We start from the raw sequence: 12,516 nt of genomic DNA on the forward strand, positions 1-12,516 counted from the left end.
TCAATATTTTTTTATATCATTGCATACCGTGTGCATTTTGTAGCTTACTGCACATGAAAGTTTCCTATAAATCCATACAAATCATGTATATAATTCAAGCCACATTACACGTAAACCATAGTAGTAACATTTAATATTATTGTTTACATCAATTAAATATTCCTTTGTCCAAATGACACTTTTTAATATAGCATCGAAGCCAATTGACCTCTACGTTAACCCACATGTCGTTAATTTACGTTTGAAATACAAGAAATCATATCTAACCCATGTGTGTCCACAGGTAGAGCTCCCTTCCGCTGCTCCACTCCCCTTCCACGCGGCGTAACTGAGAGAGAGAGAGAGAGAGAGAGTCGTCAGTCTACCGTAGAGCGTAGAGCAGAGTAGATCGTGGCATTTGCGCCGTCGTGAAACGCGCATACTAGCGGGACCATAGTGGGGACAGCTCTGGAGCAGATGTGCTGGCTCGTGGACATGCCTAGTGTAGTGTGTGTGTGTGTGTATATATGTGTGTGTGCGTGTGTGTGTGTGCAGTGATATAATGAAAATATTAAATTTTAAACATAATACAAATTTGTGGATGTTATAAATAATCCGACAAATCAACAACCATTGTCAGTATTTAAATTAGAGTACCAGTATTTTAAAAATAATACAGATTTGTGTAGATTATAAAAAGTTTCTCAATAAATCAGCAATTACTGGGAATATTAATAATTAAATTAGAGTGCTAGTATTCAAACGAAAATAATTACTTTGGGAACCATCGCTCGAAGAATACGAGGAAGAAATATATTTATTGGGTGAGTTGTGATTTTTGTACAATTTAAATGTTTAAGATTGTTTGTGTTTGTCGCACTCTTTCTCTGTCACATGTTGATATTGATTATTTCGTAATCTTTTAGAAGAGAACTTTTTTCTTGACGTGTGCCAAATATGATCATTCTTTGATATTGTCTTTTCGATTCAATCTCTTCTTATCTACGCAACTTAGTATATTAATTTTATGACTCGATTAAAAATATGTACTGCTATACAGTGGAACCTCGATTATCGCAGGAATTTCTAGCCCCAATGTTTTGCAATAATCGAGGTTCTGAAGGAGAAGTGGGAACGTCACGAAAACTGTTCCTTTGTTAAACTTTTCTATTAACATTACAACTACAAAAGTCAATTCAATGCATTTATTTTAGACTTCTTTATATAATTATTGAATTACGACAACATTTTTGCTGCAATTTCCATTGAGAATTATTGAAGCAGGAAACTAGGTGTATACATGTTAATCGATTCACCCCTCCACTCTCTAATTTCAAAGATATAGTAATATGCATACGAAGTATCAGCTGAGAGCTTTTAGTTTTACTGCAAATTAATCTGTCATTCCTCTCGAATTATATTGCTCCATTTCGACAAACAATGAGCAATCACACATGTTTCTGTAAATACGTCTCGCCATCCCTCGACGTGAATTCGGTCAATTTTCCCAGTTTCTCACGATATTTCTTTAAATTTTGTCCACAATTCGCGAACGACCTTTTTTGCCGGACAGGAGAAGAGAGAAAGGGTCCTCGTTTCGCCGTCTGCGAGCTCGCATCTTCTCCATCGGTCCCCTCCGTCCTTTCGTTTCCTTTCTCACTTGGTCCCCAGCACTGCTCGAAGCCCGGTGTAACAATGGCCGCCCTCTAATTATCGTAAGACCGCGGCACTTTAAAGAGATCTCCGAGAGCCCATCACTGGACCTCCGTTTCGTTCGCCCCTTAAAATTTCTTCCACTCTCCCGGGGCCCAATAATGGCGGCAACAAAAACAATAAACGCCACGATCGCGCCTCGTGGAAAATTGGTATCGCCTCGCGGGAGCACCTACCGCAACGTCGACCATCCACGCGAATTACGACCATCCTATCGCGAGATATAGTTCGAAAAACGGAGAGAAATTGGTAACATTGGCAACATTTCTGACAGATAATTTTTGTTGTTGTACAATTATGATATATCATTTTATTTTATTTGTGGAAGATAATTCTTATTGATGTAAACTTGATGTCATAGTTGAATAACCGGTGCCCTTATTTGGTATCATCGTCAAATTGAAATTGAATCTCAAATGAAAGGTTAACGAGCTCTTAGTATTGCCTGTGTTTAATATTAAAAACCCGTGAATCTGAAATGAATGTTTGAGAGTCTCGAATTAAAAATGAACGAATTTCTTGTACCTCTTGAGCTTGGTATTAAACATCCGTGAATCTCAATTGGATGTATGAGAGTCTCGAATGAAAGATTATCGAACTTCTTATACTGCTTGTATTTGATATTGAAAATTCGTGATGAAATTCAGTTTTGTAAAAATGCCTTCACACCTGTCGATAGGATCACTCGAGGCCAAAGTGTTTTCCTAAGAAAATCACTCACGTAAATTGTAGAGAGTCTGCCATTTCGTTGGTCCGACTGTAAGTGGCTCTAATTTGAAGTAGCATCTGTCTATCTCAATTTTGGAACGTTAGATTAGACGAGGCGATACTTCTAATTGCAGCAGACTTTCCAGAACGTGTATTTAGATCAAGATTTTAGATATAGATTGTGGGACATTAACGAAATGTCTTCGTAGTCGGGATCCTATCGTTCCATTTCGTCAAATATTATCAGAGAAAACGGAATTTAATCTATACAAGTCAAAGACTATGGAACATCATGCGAATGAATTTTATTTGTAAAGGAAATAAGAATCAACTGTTTCAAATAACATATAATTCTTTTAACCTTCTTTTTGCTTTGCCTTGATATATGTATTTAAATCTTAAAGAAAAAATTCTTGAAAGTACGTACCCCCTCACAAACATTTAATTTTCTTTACAGAATTGAAAACTGTTCTCTCCTTTGCCGTTTTATTATTTCAAATAAGAAATTATAAATGCTCACAATAATTCCATAAAACACAACGAGATTACACTTTGAAATATAAAATAACGACGAAAGAAAGGACACTGTTATCCAAAATAATATTTCAGATGTGCCCCAGTACCTCCAGATCATAAAATCTCATTCCTCTCCTATATCTTATCTACGATTCGCGCAGACGATCGGAAACCGATACTTCCTCCTTTGGTCGACGTTTCATTTGCTAGGTAATTACACGCAATCTCCGTTTGCCGTCTGAATTATTGAGCCCGTAGCCGCCGCAGGAACGCTTAAACGCGGCCGAGCAAACGGGAACCGCACCTGCAGCCGCGCGCGTAATTAAATTATCGTGTGTTTTCAGGAAAGCATCAATTAGCCATTAGGAATGGAACTTACCCGAGTAACAAGCGGCTGATCTCCCTCATTGCTCCGGAATCAAGGCAGCCACGAGTTTCTCATCGCTCGGCGAAAAAGTGTTCGTCACCGCGGCAACCGGTCCTCGTTCAGCCACGCAAAAGGGGTTCCACCTTCCGACGAAGACGACGTCCACAGGATGGATCACACGGCGGAGTAATTAGTGCGTCCCCGGTTTTCATAAATCATCCGTTCGATAAACCCGACGCTTTCTCCGCGCCGAAGAATGTCGTCGATCAAGGCGACCATGCCATTTTTCGGACGAGAGCCTTACAAGGCATTCGCAAACACGCTATGGTGGCCTCAGGAAGTGTCCAAGGGTTGGAGATGTAGATGTAGATGAGAAATTGTGCTAGGAAGTTGAGTGATGTAGCTTGGAGAGGCTTGGTTCTTGGGTGGATAGTTGGATAGTTCTTTGTTTCGAGTGTGGAAGAGTCACTGAGTAGGTGACGCTCTCTGAGGAAGTTTGAGCTTAGAAGAAATGAGTGCCTTTATCGAATCGTGATTTTAATTGAGTCGGTAGGATTAAGAATGAAGAAATCAGAATCCTGAACACCAGTTTCCTTCTTCTAGTAGTCTATAGAAGTTTCTTTATATCGAGTGCGAAAGAGTCACTGAGTAGGTGATGCTCTCTGAGGAAGTTTGAGCTTAGAAGAAATGAGTGCCTTTATCGAATCGTGATTTTAATTGAGTCGGTAGGATTAAGAATGAAGAAATCAGAATCCTGAACACCAGTTTCCTTCTTCTAGTAGTCTATAGAAGTTTCTTTATATCGAGTGCGAAAGAGTTACTGAATAGGTGATGCTCTTCGAGGAAGTTTGAGGTTTGAAGAAATAAGTGTCTTTATTTAAGTTTGTTTCAAGTACGATGAAGTTTAGGGAATTTTCAGTTTAAAACGAATGTGTACCTTTATTGAATCATGTCTAAAATTGAGTCGTAGAATTCGTAATTAAAGAAGCAGAGTCCTGAGCACCAGTTTTCTTCTAGTAGTCTATAGAATACACTGATTGCGAGATAATCCTTGAATACGAAGTTGATATTTAACATTTAACAAAGGGTCTATAGAATAGGAGTTTCTGTCTTTTAATAGCCTTGAAGATTCACCAAAAATTCGTCTTAGACGTTGAAAAAAGCCCCTCCATAAGGGGGTCCAATTCACCAAAACACCAATTCTTCCTTCTTATTCTCTTCAAACTACCCTCGAAACGTCACAGTACATCAAATCAACGTTATATCCATATCGTAGATTCACTTATACTTCACTTGTCTTCGAATTCCACTTCACTTGTCTTCCACGTTCCCCTTCAAAGTGTAAGTACTCAATACCTCACAAGAACATCTTGAACTCCAAACTGTCATCGATAAGATTTCAAAGACATCTATCTTACATCCATCGCTACGTTTCATCAACAGATCCGCAAAAAAAATTCTTCAAAATTCCCCTTTTTCTGACTAATTACCTCTTGTTTCAGGATCCTCTCGCCGAAGAACAACCCCCCAACACCGATGGACGTCGATGACAGCTGTTCCTTCGCCTCCATCCTCCGAATCGCATTTTCAAATAGAAAAGAGCCAACCAATTGCGTGACATTCACGTTCAACCCTTTTACAGTCCAGCTTTTCCGATTTCGGTACAGTTCTGTCGAGTCTCGCTCGAGGAAAGAGGGTTAAAGCGCGAACAGTGAAAAGCAAGCAAAGTCCGACGCGTTAATTAATGTTCGGTTTATCCACGTTCCGGCTTCGGTTGATTAGTGAGCGAGCGTCGCGAAGATAAATCGCGCTGACTTTCCGTGTAACCGGTGGTTACAAGCCGACAGCCTGGCGATTACTACAATTTACCGAACTTCCTCTTCTCTTCTTTTGCCGGGCCGCTCCGAAAGGGGTAACAGGGAACGGACGAAAGTCCGCGGTTACACTTCTAGACGTCGAAGCGCCATGCAATCGTGCGCTGCTTAACAGTTTCAGACTGTTCTCCGCGATATCATTATCTGGGCTCGAGCTACCTGTTCCCGGAATACCGTTTCGGTACCATTATTGCGCTTTCTTCCACCGTTTTCTTCGGAAATCCTTTATTTAGCACGCTTTACAACGGGGAACGCGCGGTACTCGAACTGCTTCTGCATCTTCTCATTCAATCATCCCAAAGTTCAAATTAAGTAACGTGAGTATCTATCCTTCGTTACCAACACTAAATCTATCATAGCCAGTTATAGGACCGTTTTCAAACTTTTGTGTGTAATTGTTTGTATAGAATTGTTTCATGCATTATTTAACCCTTTGCACTCGAATGTCCCCTATGAGGGGACATCGTAAGTCTAACAAATTTCGTTAGAAACACCATAAACGATTTATGTTTGTAGTGGTGCGACCGCTTCAAGAATGGTAGAAAAATGTATAATTAAGTCTAATAATACCAAAAACGACACGTTTCCAAAGTTAGACTATTTTATGTAATGCGATTGCTGTTCGCGTGTTTTGCAACGAGATAGCGCAGAGTGCAAAGGGTTGATTTAATACCGAGCGAAGTATTTTCGGATTCAATTGGAGAAAGTATCTTTAACACCAGTAATTCGTGTGTTTAGTGTAAACGAGATAATTGCAAACGTTCTATAGGAAGCTATTTATTTATTTAATTTACAAGAACTCTTGAATTTTCACTCTTGAATTTTCACTTTTGAATTTACTCTTTATTATTCAAACATTAGTTACGTCTGTTCTCAGCGTCAAAATGACATGTGAAAGGCTCGTGTATGTGCATATATTTATTAAGTGCAGAAGTTATAGACTAAGCACTCCTTCTGAACTTGAACTTGAAGAGGGCTCCAAAATATATTAACAAGGATAGGTGCCACCCAACTATGCAACACATTTACACATTCAAAAACAAAGAATCGAAATACTAACACCCCACTATCAAAATCAAGCTCAGCCTTCAAAAGTTTAACTAGGATCTGTACTTAACACTTTATTCACCAAGAGCCTATTTATAGGCTCTTTAATTCCAAGTGTCTAGCTTCTGGAATTTATTCACTGTGTTATTAATTGTCTACTTACAACGTTCAGTTTTTGGAAACAGACTCGACTCTCGATGTACCTAGCAACGGTACGTCGGAATTAACTCTCTTGCATCACATGGAAAAGTGGAAAATTCGCTGTTATCAGCAATGTTTTATTCGAATTCGATCGCCAAGTAAATTACGCGCATATATGGGCTAGTAATGCAAATGGGTCGACATCAGCCTAGATTAACACATTCGCGACCGCTGACGTGTATTCGCGTCAAATCAAATTCTGTTTCCGATTACGAAGATCTTTGTATTTTATACACTACATATTTACAACATCGATATTTCGAAACATATTTTGTCATTTTTATCTTCGCCCAAACGATGCGCATTCGCGGTGGTCCAGCTTCAGAATTTTATTTTCGTCAGTACTCGGTATTAGAAACGTAAAATATCTGCCGGTCGCGAATGGGTTAACGTACACCAATATAAAAAAATTCTTTTTCAAATTGCAGGCTCTAAATAGGCCCCGCGAATAAAGTGTTAGGAAAGCTGAAGGCTCACAAAATCACAAGCACATCCCTTCTCATCTATGTCACGTTTATTAAACCGTTAAAATCAACCCGATTCACCGAAATCCCATCGTACAGTCCACTTGTATCACCCCCACTTCGATTTTTCGATTAATTCCACAGTTCTCAAGGTCAGTTCGCGTCGTAGAGTCGCGAGTCGCAGACGGAACCGTCGTTTATCGGTTAGATTCGCGCGGCGAAATTAAGGGCGACGAACGCATCGAGACGAGAGTTTTTCGGAGGAACGCATGATAATTGGGGCCCCAGGTTCCCAGCCACTGTTTCTTTGATAACAGGTTCTCCGGTTTCGGTGCACCGTTTCGCTGGGTTGCTCCGTATCGCGCATGCGTTCGTCCTTTCGTGGGGACGTCTCTTCTTTGAGAGGTCGTAAAGATAATGCCCACATCGCCAGCCAGCAAACAGACCGGAACGGAAAATTTATCCGTATCCTATTTGAATGAAGATCGTTCGCCGCGATTAATTAATCCCGCCGCTGGATCAGACCTGGCCATCATGGGGGCCACCGAATCACCGTGGTTCCCCCCTCATTTCTCCCATTTGCTATGTGTCCTTCCTCGTCGCGCCGACGAGCCACCAAAGGGGCATCTCTCGCTTTTAAATAATTAGTTCGGGTTAACGTGGTCTTGTTTATTTGCGCGATCGTTTATCGCTACCTCGCAAAAGGGAGTCGCGGAGTTTCGCGTTGAACGCGGCGCGATTCAATTTTGCCAGGCAATTACCGACGATGGGGAGGGTTAAGCGTCTTTTTTTTTCTTTTTATTTTTTTACCGGTTTTATACCATCCGGAGGGCGAGGGTGAGATGGAGGAAATTTTGCCAACGTTTGGAGCGGTTGTTATGCTTCTTAAGGTGATCGGTTAGGTCGATGGGTATTAACCTTCTTCAGATCTGGGATTTTAGAATTTACGGTGTTGTGCTGGCGATTTGGGAGCAAAAATGCACGGTGCGGGGATCTAATGATGAATTATTATGGTAATTCGTAGTACTCGAGTTTATTATTTCAATTTATAATTCGATTTATAATTAATTAAAATAATTGAGCAGATGAATTTAATTATAAATTGGAATAATAAAATTGAGTACTTCTAAAGCAGGACACAAAACACACGTTGCTAAGTCGTTTATTCGATCAATTATCTTGGTCACAGAATAAAATTAATTCATCGCAGATGTGGGTCCTGACGATGAGTAATTGTAGTAATTGTTGTGCTCAACTTTATTACTTCAATTTGTAATTTAACTTATAATTCAATTTTTAATTAACACGTTGACTGCCAGGCTAATAATAGTAATAGTAATTAGAAATGAAATAATGCAACGTTTATGGTAATACTTACCTTTGCAAAATCTTTAAAATTCATAAATCGTGTTCAGATCTATCTTCTTTAATGTTTCAGAATTAATTTATTTAATTCTTTAATGAACGTGTCGATCAAAATAATTGAAACAAGTGAAATACTTGAAATAATTGATATAATTGAAATCGTTGTTCAATTATTTCAATTATAAATTGTCATAATATAATTGACTGCTCCTAAAAAAAAGCACAGAATACGTGTCCATATTGATATAATTGAAATCGTTGTTCAATTATAAATTGTCATAATATAATTGACTGCTCCTAAAAAAAAGCACAGAATACGTGTCCATATTGATATAATTGAAATCGTTGTTCAATTATAAATTGTCATAATAAAATTGACTGCTCCTAAAAGAAAGCACAGAATATGCGTCCATATTGATATAATTGAAATCGTTGTTCAATTATTTCAATTATAAATTGTCATAATAAAATTGACTGCTCCTAAAAGAAAGCACAGAATACGTGTCCATATTGATATAATTGAAATCGTTGTTCAATTATTTCAATTATAAATTGTCATAATATAATTGACTGCGCCTAAAAGAAAGCACAGAATACGTGCCCATATTGATATAATTGAAATCGTTGTTCAATTATTTCAATTATAAATTGTCATAATATAATTGACTGCTCCTAAAAAAAAAGCACAAAATACGCGTCCATATTGATATAATTGAAATCGTTGTTCAATTATTTCAATTATAAATTGTCATAATATAATTGACTGCGCCTAAAAGAAAGCACAGAATACGTGTCCATATTGATATAATTGAAATCGTTGTTCAATTATTTCAATTATAAATTGTCATAATAAAATTGACTGCTCCTAAAAGAAAGCACAAAATACGCGTCCATATTGATATAATTGAAATCGTTGTTCAATTATTTCAATTATAAATTGTCATAATAAAATTGACTGCTCCTAAAAGAAAGCACAGAATACGTGTACATATTCCGAAGTCACTTATTCAATCATCTTAGTCGCAGAATAAAATTAATTCATCACATATAATCCGTAACAAATTGCTCCTAAATTAAGCAAATAAATTTAGCAAAGAAAGTAGAGTAAAATATTCGCGATACGTGCTTTAATATGTACGAAAGTGCTACAATCCAATAGCACTCGAATGTAATATTTATTTTGTAGGCTCGCGTGCTTATTGCTAACCTAAATGAATTGCTCGTTCGCCATAATCGATAAAGGTCAGGTTTGATTCCCATCAGCGTCTAAGATATGTATCGAATACTGTAACGTTTACGCGAGGCGAGTTTTCCTGGATATATTCTAAAATTTAATTAGACGCGTAAATGAACAGGTACGCGAGCAACGCTCGCGCTTTAATCTCGTATAAATCAAACGATCCGCCGGACGGCGTGTAATTAGCGGCTCATTAACGATGTTAATTTATTGGCCTACTTGTTGGAGACCGAGCTCCTACTAGTTGAATTGCTTCACAGTTTGCACGCGGGCCGGCTCAAACGAAACGGTTTTCCTTTTTCTGAGACAGATGTAGCGGGTTTCTCATCGGATGAAAAACGCTCGAAAAATTTGATACAAGTTTGCCGGGCAGGAAATCGAACGTATCGAACAAATATACATTAGCAGTCTGGTTTAAAAATGGTCTTCTGCAGTTTAAAAATCATTAGGCATGACTAAATCGTCACTGAATGAAGTTTAGGCGACAATTCATTTATTAGATAAAATGGATGGAATAATTGGTGCATTGATTATATATAATAATTGAATCACTCAATAAAGTATACGTAAAAATTGCGTTATTAAACGAAGTGTATAGGAGTCATTGATTTATTAAATCAAATAGATAGAATAGTTGATTCATCGAGTAACATGAATACAAAAAATAAATACAAAAATATGATGTAAATAGACATAATTGGTTTATGGTATAAACGAAAATTATCTGGTTAAATAAAATGTGTACAAACAATGAGTACAATAATGAATACAAAAATAAATACAGAAATATTAAATAAATACAGAAATATTAAATAAATAGAGATAATGGATATATGGAATAGAAATAATTCTCAAACGGAAACATTAAAAAATCGTCTGAATCTGATGACGACTCCAGAGACAAAGTTACACCCCCCTCCCTCTCCCTGATTGTGGTTCACTCTCCTTAAGTTTAAGCGACAGTTTTCTCGTTCCAAATATCCCGAGCTTTTACGGTCCATAAAGGGACAAAGGTTGCTTTTAGTGGCTATTACACGAATCTCCGGCTCGACGCAACATTTATGGCTCATACACAGTGTGCGGCAGTTGTTAAAACACATTTCGTGGCTCGTATCGACTGAATGCAGTTCTGGCCACCTTCGCTAGACGCGTTTCCGCCATTTTTCACGGCTATCGTCAACAACCGGACAACTATCGCGTCCAAGGGTTAAAGAAGAGTTTTGTTCGGTTTTATGGAAGGACAATAGACCCTTCGTAAAACCCTTGGCGAACAGGGGTGGGTGGGGGCGGAATTGACTCGATTCGTTTCTTTGCATTCTCCAAATTTTTACACTTTATAGTAACGCATTCCCCAAATTCTTCTTTTACTGTATCTTTCAATGGAAGCCATCGTGATCTTTGTTTATTGCATAATAAACTGTATCCATTTTATTTGCTTTTGAAAAACATTTTTTAATCTTGATTTAGAAATCAGCCATAGTCAATAGCTCTCAAAATAACAGCTCATAAAATCTCAAATAATTAAAAATGAAGTGGAAAATCCTTATGGTTGACGGAGGAAAACAAAGAACTTTCTTGTTCCATTTATTTTAAATTAATTTTAATATGATTCAGTATTTTTTAGAATATTTATTACAAAGAAATACAATGGGCTACATTAAACTGTTCAAAAAAAAAAAGGTTTCACATTATGTATAATAGTAAATTAGCATCTAATCATTCTAAAATAGAAACGAACGTACAAAAAGAAATTCTAGTGATCATAATTAACCCTTTGCACTCGAGGCCTTTTTTTCTGGTATCTGCCAGCAACTCGAGATGTTTCTTAGCATTCTATTGCCATGAATTCTAAGCTATCTAGATTTGAGGATAAGGTCACCTTTACCTCGCCGACAATCATTTTATTGACACTTCGAGCTCCAAAGAAATTAAACGTAAAGAAACATTAGATACTGTACATTTGCTCCGTGAAACCTAATGGTGACTGACAGTCGCCTCTCGAGTGCAAAGGGTTAAAACTTAATACAAAGATTTCAATGAAAATTATCGCGTATCATATTAATTCTACCGAATTAAATCATCAACCACGCAATCTACAAAATCCTAATTTACCCCACGTGATCGAATAACAAAAAAATTGCTGCAACTTGCGAATAAAATCAAACGAGGTCCCCTTCGGTATAAACTTGTGTTCTTACGTTATCGATGGACCAGCGTGATCGATCCCACGCGTTATAATACACCTTCTATACGGAATTTCTCATAGTCGTACAGGTACTTCGACCCATGGATCGCTTGCCAAGGAATCCACGACTTATTAGGCACCGGCACAGGCCCGAAACGCCGCCGCTTGTACCGGCACAGGCCAATTTACTGTTCCGCTTCTTTGCATCCAATTTGCATCGGTCATTTTTTCGTGTTCTATGCAATTGGCGATCGCCAAGCTAATTGAATCTTTCGTACGAGCGCGTTCCGCGGCACGGTGCCCAATCATTGCAATTTATTAATTCAGATTATGCGGAAGCAATACGTGGGCAGACCTCGAGGCACTCGCTGGGTGGAGCGAACTTCCTCCCAGTGAAGTTTCTACTTTCTCGTTTCGAGCGTCGAAGTTGCTCGTAACAATTTCTCTGGGGAATAACAGAAAGTTGTCAGAAAATTGGAATTTTTGTTGCGAGGCCACGATGGAAATAAGATTTCAGGGAATGTTAGATTAGTGTTGAAAGTGGGATTCCGTAAGGTTCCGTGATATTAAATAATGGGACACTAAACGAATTTGGTACGCTATAAATGTAGGATGTTAAATAAATTCGGTACACTGTAAAAACAGGACACTAAACGTGTTTAATAAATTGTACAAATAGGACAGTAAACGAATATAGTACACTGTAAAAATAGGACACTAAACGAATTTGGTACGCTATAAACGTAGGATATTAAATAAATTCGGTACACTGTAAAAACAGGACACTAAACGTGTTTAATAAATTGTACAAACAGGACAGTAAACGAATATAGTACACTGTAAAAACAGTACACTAAACT

General features: G+C 37.9%; 2 protein-coding genes across 11 annotated transcripts in view; one reads left to right on the forward strand and one right to left on the reverse strand.

The window, feature by feature from the left end:
* The window catches only part of LOC128880033 (protein Wnt-2b-A-like), an 82,740-nt gene extending 79,267 nt beyond the window's left edge, over window positions 1-3,473 (reverse strand). Inside the window, exon 1 of the mRNA XM_054129671.1 lies at window positions 3,296-3,473. Within this exon, the coding sequence (XP_053985646.1) occupies window positions 3,296-3,324 (29 nt within the window). The 5' untranslated portion in view covers window positions 3,325-3,473. The remainder of the gene's footprint in view (window positions 1-3,295) is intronic.
* The window catches only part of LOC128880024 (proteasome subunit alpha type-5-like), a 198,024-nt gene that overhangs the window by 174,333 nt on the left and 11,175 nt on the right, over window positions 1-12,516 (forward strand). Inside the window, exon 9 of one of the 10 annotated variants that reach the window (XM_054129655.1) lies at window positions 4,786-4,848. The exons of 6 other annotated variants lie outside the window; for them this stretch is intronic. In XM_054129655.1, the coding sequence (XP_053985630.1) occupies window positions 4,786-4,833 (48 nt within the window). In that variant the 3' untranslated portion in view covers window positions 4,834-4,848. Of the gene's footprint in view, window positions 1-283; window positions 344-3,260; window positions 3,291-4,785; window positions 4,849-12,516 lie in introns of those variants that run through there. 3 more of the 10 variants (XM_054129660.1, XM_054129659.1, XM_054129654.1) reach the window with 3 other exon arrangements.

Source organism: Hylaeus volcanicus, chromosome 7 (genome assembly GCF_026283585.1).
Source record: "Hylaeus volcanicus isolate JK05 chromosome 7, UHH_iyHylVolc1.0_haploid, whole genome shotgun sequence".
Lineage (NCBI taxonomy): Eukaryota > Metazoa > Arthropoda > Insecta > Hymenoptera > Colletidae > Hylaeus > Hylaeus volcanicus.